The sequence below is a fragment of the Ostrea edulis genome, chromosome 3 (genome assembly GCF_947568905.1).
Source record: "Ostrea edulis chromosome 3, xbOstEdul1.1, whole genome shotgun sequence".
Lineage (NCBI taxonomy): Eukaryota > Metazoa > Mollusca > Bivalvia > Ostreida > Ostreidae > Ostrea > Ostrea edulis.
In genome coordinates, this window is record NC_079166.1 from 3,590,203 (window position 1) to 3,612,701 (window position 22,499).

Genomic DNA, 22,499 nt, shown 5'->3' on the forward strand with positions numbered 1-22,499 from the left:
CAGTCCTTGACCCACTCTGGCACTAGACAACCCATGATGACCCTGAAATGCCCACTATGACCCTGGATTGTCCACTCTAGACCTGTTCTGCCAACCCTGCCCTGAAGTTATAATTCAAACGGAATTGTAGATTAGATGTTTGAATGGAAGGCGACTGGTAAATTTTTACCAATCCTATAGTAGAACTGTTTATACCCGTGTTAAATACATGTACACCTTTTTCCTGAGGATCACAATTTTTAGCAGAGTACACCGATACTGCATGCATATTCTTCCTATTCTTGAAATGAATTGATCTTTTGACTTGAATCTACTTGAAGTTTGTATAAGGGAGCTAGCTATCATGCAAGTTTTGTGATTTTTTTTTATCCCAGTCTAAATCCAGTTGATTTCATTTAGGAATTTTAGATAATCCAACCCCTTTGATAAATATAGTACGACTATTTTAATGGCTGGGAATAGTCCAACAAAAATGCAAATATGAGAAACAAATTTCAAATACATGAGTCTATTACAGTTTAATTGTATTATGCTAGCAAACTTTTCATGAAGTGCAAAAGTGCTTCAAAAAGTAGGCTGGCATAAAGCACACCAGTTTATATATGCCCTTTTGTATTTTTAAAAATTAAAAAAATTTCATAAATAATTCCTTGTTAAAAAAGAAAAAAAAGTATTTTCTTTGTATGGTGACTTAAGACTACTACACAAAGCTTGCAAATTAAGCTTCACAAATTTATCTAATTTTGGGTCTAAATGTTGCAGTAATTAAGTCATATCAAAATAAGTTCAGTTTAAATCTATTATTTTACATGTACATGCAGTAAATAATTTTTCAAGTTACACATATCATATAGTTTCACATTGGGTACTAATTACCAAAACTGTTTTAATTACATGTATCTCATTCAATCAACCTAATATCTGAACTCTAAACAAGATGTGTTTGTGAAACACAAATGCCCCTGATAATGGTCAATTCCAAAGATGGCCAAGGTCACAAGGACAAATATCTTGGTACCAGTAGAAAGATCTTGTCATAAGAAATGCTCATGTGCAATATGAAAGCTCTAATATTTACCATTTAGAAGTTATGACCAATGTCAAATTTTTTTAAAAGTAGGTCAAATGTCAAGGTCAAAAGGTTTAGTACGCATGGAAAGGTCTTGTCACAAGGAATACTCATATCAAATATTAAAGCTCTAGTAGTTACTGTTCAAAAGTTATTAGCAAGTTTAGTTTTCAAAAAGTAGGTCAAACTCCAAGGTCACAGGGTCAAATATGTTGGTACCCACAAAAAGGTCTTGTCACAAGGAATACTCATGTGAAATATCAAAGCTCTAGCACTTACTATTCAAAAGTTATTAACAAGGTTAAAGTTTCAGACAGGATGACAGAATGACAGGACAAAAACAATATGCCCCCCATCTTCCATCTCGGGGGCATAAAAATCATATATACATGTATTAGGTTCTTAAAATTGTGAAGACATGTCGTTCTGACATTAAGAGCTGCAAACACTTGCTCTCATTTCAAATGACTAAGTTTTAATAATGTATAGGAACGCACAGTCAGAGAAATTATCAAAGATGTTTTACATTTGTCAATGTTTACTCCCCGTTTAGTGTTTCACACAATTGGTGTTTAACGCAAATCACCATTACCTTTGTTTTAATTAAAAACCTTTCTTTTTGTCATGTGACTCCCAATAAGCCACATGATTACCCCATACATTTTGTGATGATTGCTTATTTGTTAAGCTTTAGACCCGGTACATCAAGGTACGGATAAAGAAACTAAAAACATGTTAAAAGCATACGCAGCATCTACGAAACGAACCTCGTCAAGAAAATAATGAACTGTTTTAAGGCCTCCGGATTGGAAATCTACACACTACAACACAATCAGTTTTATTCCCTTTATTGACTGATGAAAAGAAACTGCACAGAGAAATGAACAACGTGATCTAAACATAACATGACAATATTCATTATAAATGTCGTTATCAACAGCTTTCAGCACAAATACTTCTTGCCTTCATAAAAATCATCATTTCAAAAGCTTCCTATATGACATACAAATGGGGAAAAAATTAACATCTTCAGGTCAAACTAAAATCAGTAAAAAGCCACTAATCACCAGCCAACAAAGAAATCATTGGCAGACCTTAGAAATTGTTGGTTTGTAATCACAACACATGTATACAGAAATTGCAATTTCATGAAGTTATCATGGATTTCTTTACAAAAATCTTGACCAACCTTCATTTTCTTTATCTTGTAAGGAAATTTACTTTTAGATTCTATCATTTCAACAAAAGAAAAACAACAAAAAACAGGGTGGTCACTTCACATACCACAAACCAACAGTTCATAGGTTGGCCCACTAACATTTTTCTCTACAATCTTTTTTCTTTAAAAAAAAAAAAATCTCGGAAAAATTGAAAATTAACATTTCAACAACAATTAAAACAAAATGATAAATATACTCCATTTTACAAACATTGGTCATGTTCTGCAATATAAAAAGCTACAGGTAACATACATGCATGTACATTGATACTACAATATAGAAATACATGTACAATTCATGCTTAAGTGGGACATAGTATGTTTGTGAATGGGATGAATAAGATAAATTATGCCGAGAATAAGACCAAACACTTCAAATGAACAATATATCCTCATTTACAGCATAAACAGAGAGTTCACTAATACCTAATGCTTAGTCAGGTGCTTGCATTTCCCTAGCAATAGCAAAACCGTATCAATATATTCCTTTATGGGGGGAAAAATATTTATAAAACAAAAATTTAAATAATTTTTTAGCATATTTCTTTTTATAAAAACTGTAGATCCACATTTTTTTCTTTTTTCAGCAATTCAACTCTTTAATTGCTTGTATTGTGTAATAATTGAAATTGCATGCAGAAGCTGCAGTTACCCCTCAGCAGGGTGCAGAAGCTGCAGTTACCCCTCAGCAGGGTTGGATCTGTAAGTATCAATGAAGCCATAGCTGACCTCGAAAGTTAAAAGCAATCAAAAGGTAGAATCTCATGTTCGAGTGAAAGTAACACTCGATCTGAATGGGCAGTATAGGAGAGGAGAGAAACTGTTAAGTACTACATTCAATGGTGCCATTGAGTCACATTTGTTCTCGAGAACCAATGAGCACTGAACACCGAGGTGATCAAGCTGTTGGCTCTTGGAGCGTAGCAGCGCTACCTTCTTTCATTCCTTTGTTGTGCTTCCTGGCTCTTCGTGCCCCTTTGGCGGACTTTCGGGCAGCTTTCCGGGCAGCCTTACGGGCCTTGTTCTTCTCCTTACGGGCTGCCTTTTTTGCGGCTTTGTCAGCTGAAAGAAGAAAAAGTCAACATGTAAAAACATAATCTGGGGAAAATTGCATATTCAAGTTTTATAGACTGGTCCTCTATAACCAGTTCTTTGCCTTTGAATCTAGTGCCACTAGGAATTTCACAAGATGCCAGTGTCCATAATAATTGCTAGGGTAGTTCGATATTGATTTCGCATTGTGTAACATTTGAATGATAAAGCCAAGCAAGTGAATCTGCCTGGGATATTAAGCTTGAAATGAAAACTATAAAAAGTTATAACAACTTCATTTTCAGGGTAGTAATTCAATATTTACAATGAAAAATAATAATGGGAGGATGCGGCAAGATGAATTCTAATTACTAGCATTCCAAAATAAAATGTAATAAATAAAAGTTGAAATTCTCCAGGAAATTGATCATTTAGACTGGCGATTACTCAATTTAATGATAATTTAAAGGTTAAACATGGCGACTTCAAGTTACATTGTTTCATGGTGAAGAGCCAAGATACTTGATGTGTTCAAGTTTATATCATGTCTGGTATTACGCAAATGAGGGATACAGTTTCACTAGTTAAACTTTGATTATAGGATATGATATATTCAGAAAGATCGAGACAAGAAGATGAAAATTAACTCTGTTCCCATTAAAGATGAAAATAGTTAAAGTGAGGAGATGCCTTATAGATAAACCTCATCTACCACGCCAGACTGCTAGTATTCACCTTTTATACCTGTAAATCAGCTTAACAGCAATTGGTATGACACAATTAATATCATTTATACAATTCTTTTATCTTAGGAGGACATGGTAGGTCAACTAAGAGAAAAAACATCAAGACATCTGAGGATTCAAAATATTGAGGGTAAAATACTTCAAGAATGAATGGTTGGGATTTCTGAATCACTTTGACATATCCATGGTATTCGAGATATCGGTATTTGAGATTTACATACATGTATATGTAATACCTTGAAAGGCAAAGATAACGCACAGTGATCAATCTCATAACTCCTATAAGCAATATAAAATAGATAGTAGGACAAACACGGACCCCTGGACACACCAGAGGTGGGATCAGGTGCCTCGGAGGAGTAAGCATCCCCTGTCGACCGGTCACACCCACTGTGAGCCCTATATCCTGATCTGGTAAACAGAGTTATCCATAGTCAAAATCAGTGTGCCAAGAACGGCCTAACAATCGGTATGAAACACATCAGACAGCATTTGACCCAATGATAGGTTGAAACCAATTTGTAAACATTTATTTCACAATGATGCCAAAGTGTAGAATTTACACCTCAAGGTTGTCATAGATTAATTTAGGGTTTCAAAAAAAATTTATATCTTTTTAAAAATTCATATATAAATTTTGCTTCGGAAAACACGTACACACACATTTGCCCATTTTTATATTAAAGTTCTGCAGTTGATACAGGTGCACAAATAAAGTTAGTTTGAGAGGTAGATAAATGTATATTCTCTAAAGCAATATAGTCGCTTCAAATTTGTCAAGTTTTGGCCAAAAATCAGGAAATCTTAAAAAATTCTTTAACCCAGTTATGACCTTTATGTGAACTTGGAATATATGTTATATGTTCTTTTGAGATAGGCATGCTCCGTACTGCTAAATAAAGATCTATATTTTTGTCTGTGATGAGGTCTCAAAATGGGGGCTGTGTATATGGCATATATTCCGACTTGTTTTTTCTTTTACCCATAATTTCCTATCAAAAAGTGCTATTCTTCATGTTGATCATGAATTTCACAGTTTCCAATACCCAGATGGTTTCAGTCCATTACAAATACATTTGGTGCATCAAACTTTAATAAGATATAAAATAGTTATACTTTAAACATGAAATCTAAGTTTCTCTCAAGATTTTACATGAAGCATATAATCTGATGCCAAACCACCAGCCAGTCTCTGCAGAGAACATGCAGATCATGCTAGCTATCATTAAATTTAAATATTTACGATGACTATAAAACACTCCCTACTGCACACATACACGATACAGAAACTTTTGTTTATTAGCTGCAGGGAAATTTGAGTGAAAGTTTTCCATTGAAAGCCCATCTTAGTCATTAAACCTCTTTGCTACTGCCATGATTCAGTGCCATCTTCAAACTTATTCATCACCCCTCGTGGAACATAGAGAACGCAGATAGCACAAGGAGTTTTTATCACTACCAGACCTTCTCAAGACAATCAAATATTTGCAACATATATTACTTTTATGCATCTGCTTGCAGTGATTTTTTAAGACCCATTTTAGGTCTGAATATCGACCCTTTCCCCTCCCAAAAATTACCATTTTTTCCCCAATTTAGCTTGCACTTTTCCAAATAATAAAAACTGGTGAAAAATATATTTGTTAAAAACTAAGTTCAATGTGAATAGTTTATGTACGACATGACAAAAACGCATCAATTTTGGATGATTTAGAAAGAATAGTCGAAAATTTTAACAGCTTAAAGAAAAGAAAGTTAAATAAAAGAAGAATGACATCAATTTGTGTTTGAATTCTTGTTTGATATAATATATTTAGCATGTTTACAATAATATAGGTTTTCCCAATTTGACCAAAATGTTGAAAAATCACTGGCTTGACAATTTAGTTTATATACATGTATACAATATATGTTTTTCTCTTTATCACTGCCAGACCCTCTCAAGACAATCTGCAACATATATTACTTTTATGTGTCTGCTTGACGATTTAGTTTATACATGCACATACAATATATGTACTTGGTGTAAATTTATTTCAAAATTCTTCAGACAAAATTTCAAAGCATATTATCATAAGGTAGCTCACTACATCCAGACTTATATATATTTCATGACACTATGTCACAAGATGGTGATTCATACGTCTTGTAAAATTGCTTGTGTTGATTGCTTTGTTTGTCTATCTACGTAGCTCAGTAAATAAGGTATCAGATTATTGACCCACAGATACCGAATTCAAATCTGCCACTGTCTGAATCTATAGAGTTATATACTGCAATACTTTTTTTGAAAATCATGGGGTTGTTTCCCCCCCCCCCCCCCCCCCCCTCCAAAAATGCATATTTTTTTCTCTTTTTGACATAATTATGTACTTATCACAGATCATATCTTTCATGATTAAATCATGTTGTGCTGATTCGATAAACTCTTACAAAAGGTGTAACATGCCACCTTAACTAAACTCATTTTATTTACTGTTGATCTGTGATAATCAGTATTCGAGACTGAAAATCTGATTGTAATCTTACATGGTATTGATACAGGGGACAGAGTGAGTTCAACTGCAGGCTTCCATCATTATTTATTTATGAAGAACCAGAGAATTTCCAATTTATGTCCTATCAACATGAATTATATTTGTATATTTAATTATTAGGCTTATACAGTACTTCATTATGTTGTAAATCTTATCAAGTCGAAAAAGTAAATTTTGAAATTTCACTGATATGTACGAGTCCAAAAGAGAAAGTATTTTTTCTAGTAACTTTTTAATGCAAATTTAAAATTGAAAATTTGATAGACATATTTTTTTTTAAGGTTCTCCAAACTAGTTCTAGTTATTGATCAATGAATCATATCAAGATAGCCGGCACAACACAAAAGTGAGACTACATTCATAAAAATCTGGGAGCCCTTACTTCTCCCCGATAAGCTTTCTACAACGTTTGCAGTAGCTAGGATCTCAGATCAATACTGCACTGTCAACACACTTACAATCCCTTCACAGACAAACACGTAGTGCACCTATTGTACACGCGGACTTAATGCTAACAAAGCTTTACGGCTTATCAGGTGGAAACCCACACGACTGGCCATGTATATCAGACTCGGGGTGTCAGTCTGACCTTTAAAAGGTCGTTATATTTTGGGGTGATTCTGCCATACTGGGAATGTCCAACATCTATTCAAACATTAATCCTTTAGAGAATTTCACAATGCATGGTTACCAGAGACCACAATGGAAAACCATACAGATGTGAACAAAATCTACATATAAAGTCATTCCTCCGTTTAAGTCCCTGGTGGTATGGTATTTAACCTCATGACACTTTAGATTTTGGCCTGTACACAATTACTTGGTCTGACAGGACGCTGCATACTGCCTTCTTACTATTACTCATCATTTTTCCACTTAAGGAATAATCCTTTGAGATTTGGTTGGATACTTATAAGCATCCAACACATATATATCAATTACAATCACAATGTATAAATCGGCCATGCTCAGAAATGTGACGTTTAGTCTCGGAAGTAAGGATGGGATTTTTGTTTTTTTTGTTTTGTTTTTTTTTAAATTTATTTTTGTACATGTAATATATCCAGCAGAAGTGAACATTTCCTATAGAAAGACCAAGAGTATGTATTTACTCTAATCTTTTTGAAAATGTATTCGAAATCAGTGAAGATTCAGAGGGGGAGGCCCAGCCTCCCCCCCCCCCCCTTCCACTTTTCGCCACAAATTTACAAGGCATCACTAGCATATCTATAAATGAAAACTCCAGCCAGATTTGGCACCCAAGATGGCTGAGTATTTTGACTTGACTTTCACCCCCCCCCCCCCCCCCCCCCCTGCCTCCTTTTGGTAAGTCTGGATCATCTACAGGAAATGCAACCTCTAACCTTGTTCAGGTAGAATCGTGTCTCTCTATACAGCAGAACAGCGATACAATAAACACACTTATAATGAATTCCTACAACTTTCAACACCCCCCCCCCCCCCCACGCCACAAGAGATATTTAAATGATGAAGCAGACTCGGATGTCCCTATAGTGCTACAGTATAGTTATGTTTTTCTGTATTTCACTATAAATGTACAAGAGATAATATAACAGGATATAATAAAGCTCATTTTGGTGAAATTTCTCAACCCAAATCATCTTATTCTTTCTAATATAATTCTAAAAAAATATATGAATTTTATATTTTCGACTTTGAAATCACTGCATGTCTGTCAAAAGTTTCACTAGGAACCAACTTGTATAGCAGATTGAATTTTTGTCCAGGAAGCAAAAATTCAGGGGACATATTTTGAAGATTATAATTGTTTAAAACTAGGAAATAAATGCATACAATTATTATTTTTACAGGAAATGATTTGTATGAGTAATTTGGACTTATTTGAATTCTTTCAAAAACAAATTGGAACAAAATGACCTTTACTAATCTCTTTAACTTAATTACTCTACGGAAATCTACCTACCATTATTCTTGCATCGCCTCTTTTCTACAGTGATGGTTTTCTCACACTTGGTCTCGTCCCCTCCCTCTTTCAGTTGCATGGTTTTCACCATTTTATTCGTCACCTGGTTGCACTCCATGCTGACAACTTTATATTTGCAATCTGAGAGATAATGAGGGGGAAATTAGGGTGGGTTTTATTTCATTGAATTATTGGTGCTTGATGCTACAAATTTTCTTATAGCTTCACAAAAGGAAGAGCTTAGGCATATACATGTATATATAAGAAATACAGTCAAACCTTGTTATCTTGAACTCAATAGGACCAAGAAAAACTTTGAGATAATTCTGAGGATTCACGATATCAAGAGTAATGAAGTGGTTGGGACTTCCGAATCGCTTCGATATATACATGGTATTTGAGATATCTGAGGATTCACGATATCAAGAGTAATTAAGTGGTTGGGACTTCCGAGTCACTTCGATATATACATGGTATTTGAGATATCTGAGGATTCACGATATCAAGAGTAATGAAGTGGTTGGGACTTCCGAGTCACTTCGATATATACATGGTATTTGAGATATCTGAGGATTCACGATATCAAGAGTAATTAAGTGGTTGGGACTTCCGAGTCACTTCGATATATACATGGTATTTGAGATATCTGTGTTCAAGATACCGAAGTTCAGCTGTACAAACATAATCTACAAAATCTCTGACACTGGGTTTTTCTCTAAAACTGTTACTCTATCAAACATAATCTACAAAATGTCTGACACTGGGTTTTTCTCTAAAACTGTTACTCTATCAAACATAATCTACAAAATGTCTGACACTGGGTTTTTCTCTAAAACTGTTACTCTATCAAACATAATCTACAAAATGTCTGACACTGGGTTTTTCTCTAAAACTGTTACTCTATCACACATAATCTACAAAATGTCTGACACTGGGTTTTTCTCTAAAACTGTTACTCTATCAAACATAATCTACAAAATGTCTGACACTGGGTTTTTCTCTAAAACTGTTACTCTATCACACATCTACAGAAATGAGCGACTATACCTTTCATCAAATTTACAAGAAAAAATATCTTTTCCAAGTAGTATGTGTACTATAATAAATTCTGCTGACATCAAAAACGACAGCAAAAGACAAAACAGCATTGAAAAGAGGTTGTTTGTTTTCAAAATCCATGAAATTGTCAATCAACCCCCACCCCCCAAGCAGAATGCGCTAATGTACATGTTCTATGATTATTATGTTGACATAAAAAACGAAAGCAACAGACAAAGCAGCATTAAAAACAAGATTGCATGTTTCTAGACTCCATGACATTGCATGTCCTTCAAATTTTATTTTCCCCAAGTCTTCGTCCCGAGTACCTACCCTTGTTTCTACAATTTTTGACCTTTGTCATGGTCTCCGTGCAGTTTGCTGCTCCAGATTTAAGCTTCATGGTGAAATTCATGCTGCCCTTTATGCACTCAGGTTTCCCTGCACTTTTGTCTCTTTTATATATACATCTGTCTGTAGGTATCAAGAAAATATTATGTTTATATATACATATCTGTCTGTAGATATCAAGATATTAAATATAATGTTTATATATACATATCTGTCTGTAGATATCAAGATAAATATAATGTTTATACATGTATATACATCTGTCTGTAGATATCAAGAAAAATATATCATAGCAGGTTTTTCTATCCCTTAAACAAAGCCTAAATTATGCATGTCTGATTCAATTTGTTTTTAAAATAGGTCTGCAGAATGCAAATTTCTAAATTTCATAAACAGGCTGTGTTTGAAGGTGATTTTTGTTACAATGGAAAATAAAATTGTAAAAGAGTAATTCTTCTGAACACATCGATGCTGGATTCCCGCGAACATGACAATTTATTTACCTGGGTTCCTGTTGGCCTTGTTCTTCCTTCGCCGCGCCTCTGTGAGGGACACCGCCAATAACACTACTACTAGTACAACTACGATCTTATTGTTCATCCTGAAAAAAGGGGAAAAACCACTCAAAAGGAATACAATTCAATACCAAGCTACTGCAGTGAGGGTTACGAGTTATAATGTCATATTGCTAACCAGAGAGTGAAACATTACTGTCAGTCAAAATCTAGAATGAAAGGTGAAGATAACGAACAGCTATCAATCTCATAACTCGTACAAGGAATACAAAATAGATTTGGGCAAAAACAGACCCCTGGACATATCAGAGGTGGAATCAGGTGCCTACGAGGAGTAAGCATCCCCTGTCGACTGGTCACACCTGCCATATGAGCCCTATATTTTGATCAGGTAAACGGGGTAATCCGTAGTAAAAATCAGTGTATCTTAAACTTTTCCTCATGCCCGGCATATACAAGTAACAGTGAGAACATTGTATTTATATAAATTCAACAAATTCTGTTACTGTAAACCATGTAATGAATATGATAGTCATAGAAATATTTACATAAATCTCGACAATACAGAGTGTGACATCACTACAAAATATCATAGCCCAGCATGTGTTTAACACAAATGATTTTTTCCCCTGTATCTATTTCTCCTGACCTCCTCTTCACCCTGTTTCCCTATAAGTATACTTACACTAATGTACTGTGGTCAATTTTCACACCACAAAGAGCTTTTTCATAACAAAATTTCTCCCTTACAGGCAGCAGTGCACCGCTGTCCTTGTTGAATAATTATTGGTCTTATGGCAGAAAATTTGATACTCTTAGTGACATTTCACACAACATTTTCCCATTCCTCATTAAATTTGACACGTCTAGTTAGATTTCTGATTTTCACATGTACTTTGGTTTCTTGCACCCTAAAGATACACAGCATCACCAGCGTGATTCTAACACCTGGTTGTCTTAGCAACCTCAACAATTTCAGCAGGTTTAGATATGTCCCTTTAAGGCAATGTCAAAATACGAGAACAACATATATTACATTACAAATGTCTCAGAGTCCTTATGCATAATACTTTCCTTCAAGATAACTTTTAAAGATTGAAAATCAATGGATCAAATTCAAAAGAATATTTTCAGGCAGGTTGTCGATGACTCATTTTAGAGACATAAAAAGGCGCAGCTCTTAATGATTAAGACACAGTGCAGTTTTCATATTACTCATAATAAGTACAAGTATGTACTGATATTGGATCCAGACAAAACCGGCTATAGTTCTCAAGGGGGCAATTTTATTACAATCATGCTTCACACATAAACAGGACCACGAACTGACACACATGTAATGCTTGATTTATGGCTAATAATACAGAACTGGACAAGGCCTAATTTTGGTTATGAAGGCGTGACTTAAAAGTTCGGTCAGACGAGAAATGTACACAGAAGGTACACCTAAGCACTGTAGCCGGGTCTCTCCTTCCCCCAGCCGGTACGGTTTCCAGTCCGTGACTGAGTCAATACAACATAATGGAAACCTAACACTTCATTTACTACAATAAAAGAAACCCTATTAATACTTTGACCAAACAGATGACAGTGACATGAATTCAAGTTAAAAGACCGGACGAAATAAATATTTTGACTACGACTTGGCTTGCCTTCTTTCAATTCTTAATCTGTTATCTATTTTAGTGTTCAGATTCTTCTTTATATCTGCTGAAAATTTTCATCTAAGGAACTCACATATGATCTTTAATATATCCATTAGCAATGTAGATTGCTTGAGATTGACAAAAAAAAAAGATAAAAGAGCTTGAATCATTTGGGAGAATATGTCACATGTGTCTCTCTGTTATAGAAATGTTGACCTATGTTCAATACTCCATCAAAGGGCAGGCGGTCAACCAATTACCCATGTTGTCTGTGTCCTAATGAAAAATAATCAGACAGTTATTGACTGTGTGGACAGTACCCTATGACTTTTGTCACTGCCGTTAAGGCTACATAAGCATACTGTCAATAAGCTAATAATCTTCCACATCATTTTCTTAACCAGTGGATATTGTTTCCAACTAATTATTGGGAGGACAAAGGCATATGTCTGCTGAAGTCTTACAGCAGAGTAAAAAAAATTTTTTTGCTTACAGGTATCCTCTCCCCTCCCTCCAAAATATCCCCTTCACCCTCCAAAATATTCCCTTCCCCTCTCCTCCAAAAAAAAAATCAATCAATCAGAGCTGATCAATCATAATGTGTTCTAAGGAGTGCAGTTGTAAATATAAAATTATCTAAGGCGTGAAAGCATGGATGATAAACATTAATATCAATGAATCTTATGTCAGCATTTTGATATATAATGACTCTGAATTAGGTAGAATTGAGAGCATTGTACATGCATTATTAACATCTCTCTGACCAGCGGGCCAAGGAAATTCTACTGTGATGTTTTTTAACATCTCTTCGACCAGCGGGCCAAGGAAATGTCTGCTGCGATGAATAATTCAGAATCTGCCGTTCCCTGGTTTGATAGATAATGCTATCCTACATTACAGTCTTATGAACCGTATTTAGCCTAATTGACCAAAAAAAATATTACAACTGAATCTCCCACGAGAGTGATCGAGCATGCTCCAAAAAAATTATCCAAAGAAAAATCTATACGATTATTAAAAGGTCAAAAACAACAACGCTGGAATTTATATATCTATTTATAGGGAATTTCATTCGACGGAACGAAATATTGTGTTCTTAATAATGTGTTCTTTAATTTGTGTGTGGTATTCCTTTATCAATAGCTGTACTGTGTCATAATGAGCTTAAGTCAAATCTCACTGAACTGAATTTGCCCTTAATTTTGTTGGGGTCAACTAAATCTTTTAAAATCCTTTGAACATAGCAGCATTTATTAGTTTCTATTTAAATTTAAATTTATCAATGTTAATGTAGATGTATCTGCAATATTAATATATCGCAATATTTAAAGTAAAATATTGCAATATATTGCTTATATTCAAAGTAAAACATTGCAGTATGGTTTTCAATTTAGTTTCAAAACTTAAAAATCATTAACTCCCGACCGCTGTTTCTTCCTCAATATTGAAACAGTACATGTTTATGGTAGTGATTACAATTTTAAAATTGTACAAATTTTAACTGATGATACATCAAATACATGATACATTTGATCTGCAGACAATATAGGTATCAATTTTAGAATCTGGGGTTGTAATCAAAATATGACCTACATGTACATATGATATACAATATATATTTCCAAATAGCACTGAATATTTCAATAATTTCTTCATTTGGTTAAAAAAAATGTGCTTCATACAAAAAAAAATATTTAGAAATCCTCCTCATTGTATGTGCAAATTAAAATTTTTAAAAAACATTTATGCTGTGTCAATTTGTATCATTTTGAAATCAGACACCATAACTCTAATGCATGCAATAATTTCAACTGTTACTGAAGGTTATAATCATTTACATGTCTGTGCTGGGAGTGATATGTTCTAGTGGACAACTCTATCTGTGAATCAATAACACAAGCTCTCTCTCTCTCTCTCTCTCTCTCTCTCTCTCTCTCTCTCTCTCTCTCTCTCTCATTTGTTCTGTTATGCCTGTTTGGTAGTTGAAATATAACATACCAGTCATTGAGTATCAACATAAAGAAATAAATATCTCTCTCAATTACACTTGATTTCTCTTTCTTATATTTCTCTCAAATACATGTAATTTAACTGCATAATTTCCACATTTAAATTGGAAAATATTAAACATTTCAAAGCAGCTTTATAAGCTCATCTCTGGGAAGATATCTTATCATCATTTAAAAAGCATGTTTAATCTACACATAACATTATACAAATAATCCATCTGTTAAATTGACTTACTTGCTTTTAAGTATCTTTCAGGACAGGTGTTGGTCTGGTTCGAGCCGGTGCGTTACCAGTTTGTTCTAGTTTTTCAGTAGAAACTTTATCCCTCACTGTTTTCCCTCTGATAGCACCATATCACCCCACTCCATTCATATATACTCTCCTCATGATATTGGCAGGTCATGCAATTAGCTTTGAGCCAATCAGATTACAGAATCAGCCATAAGTCCTTCCCTGCAGACAAAAATAACCCTGTAGCATGATCATTGTCACTGCTTGAAAACAAACCAAATCTATGTCATAGGAGATTTCTAACGTCATAAAATTAATGAAATCACATGATGGAGGAATTTACTTACGAATTAAAAGATTTACATGGTACAAAGAGTGAAGAGGTCACAAAACAATGGAAAGTTTAACATAAACAAGAAAGGTCAAAAAGTAGATACAATATGCATGTATACAGTCACGGTGTAAATATTTGAGAGATCAAGTGCCAAAGTACAAAACTTGTTATGATATGCTTTGATTTCTTTAAAACCATGAATGAAGATAAGAAATATGCAACTGAGTTATGAATCAATATAAACATGTATATACATGCCAATTCACAATTTAAATATATACTGCAGTTATCAAACTTCAGAATGAAATAAACTAGTCAGCAATGTGTTGGACCTAACATTAAAAATCATACAAAACTACTGAAAATTATAATTCGAAAAAAAACACCTTGTATTTAATTTTTTCCCCTTAAACTCTTGCTTTTCAGGGTACTCTTAATTGTACTAAAAAAAAGCTTTGCTGAATATGCACATCTGCACATCAGACATTCAATTTTTTTTTTATTCCTGTACAAAATAATTCATGCACTAAATTTAGCAATTCGGTGCACCTGACTATGATCTTTGAAGCAAATATTGAATGAATGCACTTGAGGATGGTCGACTTTAAAATAATCAATTCAACTTACAATTGTACATGCAATTTAAGTTAAAAGCCATTATTCGGGAAACTGCTATTCTTGCAGCTTGCAGAAGACTCGGTGTAGATGATTGAAAATGACATATAATATATATGTACATGCATTGTTTTGGTAAAGTATCACTCGGGGTAGACGATTAAAAATGATATATCATATTGTAAGTTTTGGTAATTAAGTATCAATTTAGTGAAGAGAGAGTGTAGACACACAGACCCAAAACAATTAAATTATAACGATGAAGTGTTAAATTTCAGTTTACCCTCAAAAGTGTGTATAGCTCTATGTATAACACAGAACACGCCCCACCCCCCACCACCCCTTCTCCTTATATCCAATCAACATGCAATCTAGCTCCTCTTAAAAAAATCAGCCTCACTATGAGGTTGGGTGTCAGTGAGGTTACTTGTGGGATAGAGAACATGCACACTTCTAAATCCACTATTTATATACGTCAACCTTTGTATCCTCTTAGGAGTCAGGACAAATACTTGCTGTATTAATTTAGACCCATTCATGAATACTTAATGTTCCATCTTCTATTTGTAATTACATGATTATTTACGACATCTAACGTCATCAAACTTCAGTGCAGTTTCACCATGAGGGAAAACTTTCTCACTTTACTGGTTTCATCCAGAATGAATCTAGTTTTCTCTGTCATTAATTAATTTAATTAATATCAAGTGGACATGAAGACTCAAGGGCCCAGGTATATATATCAGACAAAATTTATGTCAGAAAAAAAAAGAAAATACATGTAAAACTTGCTTTTCTACTGCTTCACCAATTTCTAATTCATTATGAAACTTAAAATGCTGTCATAAGATAATAAATGTTTTCAAACCTCAAAGATATAAACCCTTAATCTTCACAGGAAAGGAGAGTGTGTGAAGTGGACAATGATTTGAACCCAGGACTTTAGCATACCAAGATTTCTTCCCCCACCAGGCTTATTAATCTGACAACCAATGCAAGGGGCATTCCTAATTCACTTGCTAAAACATTCATATAATACATATATATCATGCATGGCTGCACAAGCATATCTCAAAGATTATACATTTGTAATCTGACATTATAGAGCTCTATACATGATAGACTATAAAAATACATGTACCTTTTATCCTAATCCAATTTATTTTTTCTTTATAAAGAACATAACTCTGCAAGATTATTTTTAAGACAAAATTTCAGAGTTATTTCCCATTACACAGATGACATTCCAAAGTTTGATTTGTAAAAAAAAAACCAAAACCTCTTGAGCATTGGATTTAAGGCACACACTAGTGTATAAGAAAATGTACTTGTATTAGTAATTGGCAGGACAAAATCATAAATATATTCTACAATAACTGCTATGTAATGTTTATCTTAATTGCAAACAAAATAATGATGATGATCGCGCATCATAAAAGAATATATTAATATCTTCCTTCCTAAAACAATCAATCCAGTTTTACCCATGCAATCCAAGATTGACTGACCACCAGACGTGTCTATACACGCCGATTCACATCCACACGTCTCATCATTGGTCAAGCTCTGGACATAGTCCATGACTTTCTGTTTACTCGGGGTCTTGAACCTGCTAGTTACCTACACAGAGGTAGTGACATGTACCTTCCCCCATGGATGTAACAGCGGAAGTGATTTACGATGTGAAAGAGGCAATAAAATATCAGTAATACTGCACTGATTATACATGGTCAAAAAAATGTCTACGTTCACAGGCCACATTATATTCACCAGAACTTACTGGAAAATCAATTATCATAGTCACCTCTAAATTGTGGACCCAACTTTACTGCAGGGTCACATAATTTACAGAAACTCGGGAATCAATCATAGTGGCTCAATTTTCAAGGAATGCATCAGGGTTTATATTTTAATGGCCTAGCTAGATAACACCATAGTCTTTTATTGGAGAACTGGAATGATCTTGTCCTATTTCGGCGAAGGTGAGCAAACAGATGGTGAAATAATTAAAGTTATCAAAAAAAATATGTTTTTGCTCATTAAAGGGACTGGTTCACTATTTTTGATAAAAATATTTTTTATTTTTGATGTTAAACATTAGAAATATAACTCATTTAATGTTGACAGTCAACATTTTGACCTTCTGAATGCAAGAATGAAAGCAATATTTTAGCCTTGAATCTGTGTTATGTAAACAAAGACTCGAGTCTTTTTATGTAAACAAACAAACAAGTGAAATATTAATTTTGTAATATAATGCATCTTAATTTTGCATAGCCACAAATTTTAACTTTTAGATGATACCTTTTACCCCAAAAATGCTTGAAATGTGAAAGATATAATAAACTTAGATCGATATCCATTTCTTTTGAAAATTTCGTAAACAATAGCATACCGCAATCTTTGTTTACAAAACAAAGAATAAACTCTCTAAAATGAGCTTCTGTGATGATGTATAACCTTAAATTTCATGTGAAATCTTTCAAACACATTAGACAGTAGATTTTGATCATTAATAGTGAAAAACAAAATTTTGGGTAAAATCGTTAATCAGTCCCTTTAAAAGGAGACCGTATGTTATGAATGGCAGATATTAAAACTCAAATCATGAATGAAATTCGAGCACCATCTCAGAAAATTCAGTTTCTTGTCACATTTTCTAGGCATTATTACTGCAGCTAAGTTTGTATTTATAAGATTATCATTAAATAATGATTAATCTTATAAATACTAGGGGTGAAACAATACAGTATCTTCTCGATTCGATTTTTGATACTTTTGTCTCACTCCTCCACATTAACAATGAACTAAATTTTATACAGATTTCCACACTCTTCCACATTAACAATGAACTCAATTTCGTACAGGTTTCCATGTTCTTCCACATTAACAATGAACTAAATTTTGTAGAGGTTTCCATGCTCCTCCACATTAACAATGAACTCAATTTTATAGAGGTGTCCATGCTCCTCCACATTAACAATGAACTCAATTTTATAGAGATTTCCACACTCCTCAACATTATTAACATGATAAACTCAATTTTAAAGAGGTTTCCATGCTCCTCCACATTCACAATGAACTCAATTTTATAGAGATTTCCACACTCCTCAACATTATTAACATGATAAACTCAATTTTAAAGAGGTTTCCATGCTCCTCCACATTCACAATGAACTAAATTTTATAGAGATTTCCACACTCCTCCACATTAACAATGAATTAAATTTCGTAGAGGTTTCCATGCTCCTCCATATTAACAATGAACTGAATTTCATAGAATTCTTTACGCTCCTCCACATTAAATTTTATTAATGCTGTTGAAGGAAAATTGCAATTTTCTAATGTTGATATATAATTTTGTTTATGTATCCCTCGCATCTTAAAAAAAGTGTGAATGATATATCTTATTTGATCAGTTGATAGTCTAATTTATTAGTTTTAACCCTAATAAATTGAAATAAATACAAATTTTAAACTTTTATCAGCTGATAATGCAGTGGAATTTTTAAATATATCACCATTACAACTGATTACAGACAAATATATCACCATTACAACTGATTACAGACAAATATATCACCATGACAACTGATTACAGACAAATATAGCACCATGACAACTGATTACAGACAAATATATCACCATTACAACTGATTACAGACAAATATATCACCATTACAACTGATTACAGACAAATATATCACCATGACAACTGATTACAGACAAATATAGCACCATGACAACTGATTACAGACAAATATATCACCATTACAACTGATTACAGACAAATATATCACCATGACAACTGATTACAGACAAATATATCACCATGACAACTGATTACAGACAAATATATCACCATGACAACTGATTACAGACAAATATATCACCATGACAACTGATTACAGACAAATATATCACCATTACAACTGATTACAGACAAATATATCACCATTACAACTGATTACAGACAAATATATCACCATGACAACTGATTACAGACAAAATTGTGTTCTGTAGTTAGACTTATCTATAAGTATTATTCTCAAGCACATAATAATATGTCTTACGGCGTGACCGTGTTTGAGGGCGAAGCAAAAAATATTGGCCTTAATTAGTATCTAGATCCATAACAGGACAAAAATATCCCGAAATATTAGCATCTAACGTGTGAGGACAGAGATCAATCAAAGTATTCTAACTGTAGACATTTTTGATCCGCCTATTCATTGAATGAGGGAAACTCTATGCAACTGATGTAAACAGTGCATTGTGACGTCATATTCAGCGTCGGTGTTTAACAAATACACAAACATAGGAAACGTTGTTAATCGAGTAGTCATTATATATAATTAAGAAAATAAGATTTACATGCTAACATCTCAGAACGACGTGAACATGGGTACACGAGATTCAAAATGGAGAAATACATGTCCACGCGATAGTATTCGAATCGACGCCATTGGGACCAAAATTTTCAAGTTCCATAGGTATGATTTAATTTTTCATTAGTTTTCTATATTTTCCTTTTAAACATGTATATACGTGTTACCTATAGGGAGAGCTCCCTCTCACGGCCCTTAGGGCCGTGAAAGGCTTCGCAGTCTATTATAATTTAGTGAACATTTTTCAACGTTAAACGGAACCACGGGGCTTACTTCCGTTTATATACATGTACACTGTATTAAACTGTTCTCACCTCTGTTGAACGGGAGCAGCAAACCGCTGTGACATAACCTTATCAAATCATATTTCCTTCGCATAAGTTTTCCGAACTTTTGGTGTCGTCCGATTCTCAAAAACTACAAAGGCTTATTGTAGCTAGCCTAAGAAACTTACAATAAATGTAGAACACCGTTCTCATGCTTTTGATCAGTCCGGAGTCCCTCTAATTAGTAATATTTAGCGCCCTTTACAATTCATATATATGGAATGTCATGCCCGAGCGAATATAGCAAGTCGTTAACGTATCAAAGAATCTAATTTTAATATTGAATCAACATCAGACATTCCCGTGCTGATCATGTCTAGGGTAGATGTGCAAAAAACATAGAATCACGGAAACTGATAAATGGGTTTTACATGTAAGCAATCGGTTATGAAGTTCAAAGTAATTAAAAGGGATGGGCTGATTGTAAACAGAATTGAAAAAAAAAATGTGTTCAAAAATGGTCATAGTACCAATGTTAGGGTGTGTGTGTGTGTGTGTGTGTGTGCCTGTCTGAAGTTGCCTGCACACTGTGGTCTGTGGTACATGTGACGTTAATCTCGGTGAGATTCGTTTTTCATATACATGCATAATTCTAGTTTTAAATTCATATTTTTGTTTTCACTATTTCATTTTAAACATTTTTGTTTCTGTTCACACTTCATTTTTGTTTCCTATTCTGATTTCTTTAAAGTTATTTTTCTTTAAAAAATAATTTCTAAAATAATTATTGGTATTGTAAAAAGTTATTTCTAAAACGTTTTTGTAAAAAAAATCTTTTCAAAATGTTCTTGTAAAAAGTTATGCCTCGTTCACACAGAAGCGCAATTAAATTTTACTTCGCGTACGCTCAAAATATATAAATAACATTGATATCTATAGTTGACCCGTACGGGTGAATTAAAAAAGATAAGTAAAAAGAAGATGCGTTTTCGAAACACTATGCCCCCCCCCCCCCCACCCGGGGGGGGGGGGGGGGGGTGGCAACAAATAACGAAGAAACGCTTTATGGTAAAGGTAACGAAGTCTAAAACTTTGTTATCAAAAGAAAGGTATGCAAGCACGATATTAATCCGAGATTCCCTAGACTCTTCTTACCCCCCCCCCCCCCCCCTCCGCTTTCATATTGTGACATGTGCGGGGGAAAATAAGCTTCCGATAACTGAATCCTCCTGTCTTGGAAGACAGACCCGCGAAATAAATGTTGTAAGAGGTAGGTAAAGCAGCGACACCAGCTGGTGTCGCTGAATTCCCACTTTTCAATATGGAGTCCGCTCTGACTCTCCCCCGCACATGTCACAATATAAAAGCGGGGGTAAGAGTCAAAATAATCTCGGACTAGTATGAAATATAAGAGCCCTACCATTCACCGTTCAAAGTTATACCCCCCTCCCCCTAATCTTCGATACGGGGGCATCATAAAAGGATGAATTGGCACAACAACAACAACAACAAAAAAAAGAAAAAAAAAGAAAAGAAAAAAAGAAGAGTAGGTTAATTGTAACACGTGCAAAAGTCCTATAATGTTCTCGTGATTTTTTTTTTGATTTTTTTTTTGTTTTTTTGTTTTTTTTGTTTTTTTGTTGTTGTTGTTTTTTGTTTTGCCTTGTACTAAGGTTGTGAATATGTGAATAACCCCCTTAATATCTCCATTCGTGGCGGTACACTGGCTGTTGTCTACTGCTTGCGTTGCCCTGACTCGTAACCGCGTGTCCCACAAGTGGTACTTTTGGATAAAGTGTCCCTGCATGTTGTAGCGGTTCGACAGTCTTAATATTCCCTTAACAGTCTTAATTCAAACTGCTCAAGATGGAAGTGTGCACTCCAAATAGTATGTGTGTGTCCTTCGGTGATTTGATTGTAAAGTGGGTTACACCAATTCAAAATAACGTGTTACATTTACATGTACATGTATTTGTTTCATAAATAACCTTTTACCAATGTTTTAGAAATAACTTTCTACCAGTGTTTTAAAATAATTTTTTTTACCAATGTTTTAGAAATAACTTTTTACCAGTGTTTTAGAAATAACTTTTTACCGATGTTTTAGAAATAACTTTTAAGAAATCGGAATAGGAAACAAGATAAAGATCATTGACAGAAATAAAAATGTGAAAATGAAATAGTAACACCCAGGGGCGGATCCAGGAATTGGATTTTACAGATTTTATAAAGCTTGAAATATGTCTCCTGTTTAGTCATTTGAACTATTTTTTATAAAGTGAAATTAATAAAATGACGCATTGCCAAATTTTAAGAGTTTTGGGGAAAAAAATAAGTTCTCCCAATAAAGTAATTCAAGAAATCAAAATATTTTGTCATTTATTTCACAGTGAGTGGAAGAAATTATTGCTTCTTTCATCGTTTAGTACATTTTTCTAAACAAGATACCACAATTTACCTTAAATTTGAAAATTTTAGGAAGGGGGAGGGGACGCAGCCGGCTCCCCCTCCTTAAATGCGCCACTGACACCCCCCTCCCCCCTCCCCTTATGAAATT

The 22,499-nt window shown here is 34.1% G+C and overlaps 1 protein-coding gene across 4 annotated transcripts; it reads right to left on the reverse strand.

The window, feature by feature from the left end:
- Window positions 1-1,900: 1,900 nt before the first annotated feature.
- LOC125673565 (midkine-A-like) lies at window positions 1,901-20,199 on the reverse strand. Of its 4 annotated transcripts, none has more exons than XM_048910178.2 (6): window positions 20,131-20,199; window positions 14,343-14,561; window positions 10,441-10,538; window positions 9,920-10,060; window positions 8,549-8,689; window positions 1,901-3,350 (listed from the first exon to the last, which is right to left on the reverse strand). In XM_048910178.2, exons 3-6 carry the CDS (start codon window positions 10,535-10,537, stop codon window positions 3,187-3,189), a joined length of 543 nt encoding a protein of 180 aa, XP_048766135.2. In that variant the 5' UTR covers window position 10,538; window positions 14,343-14,561; window positions 20,131-20,199; the 3' UTR covers window positions 1,901-3,186. The 4 variants fall into 4 exon arrangements, with proteins under 4 accessions (XP_048766135.2, XP_048766136.2, XP_056015745.1 ...); XM_048910179.2 differs by having other exon boundaries at window positions 14,347-14,561; window positions 20,131-20,173; XM_056159770.1 differs by lacking the exon at window positions 8,549-8,689 and having other exon boundaries at window positions 14,347-14,561; window positions 20,131-20,173.
- Between the last annotated feature and the right edge of the window lie 2,300 nt (window positions 20,200-22,499).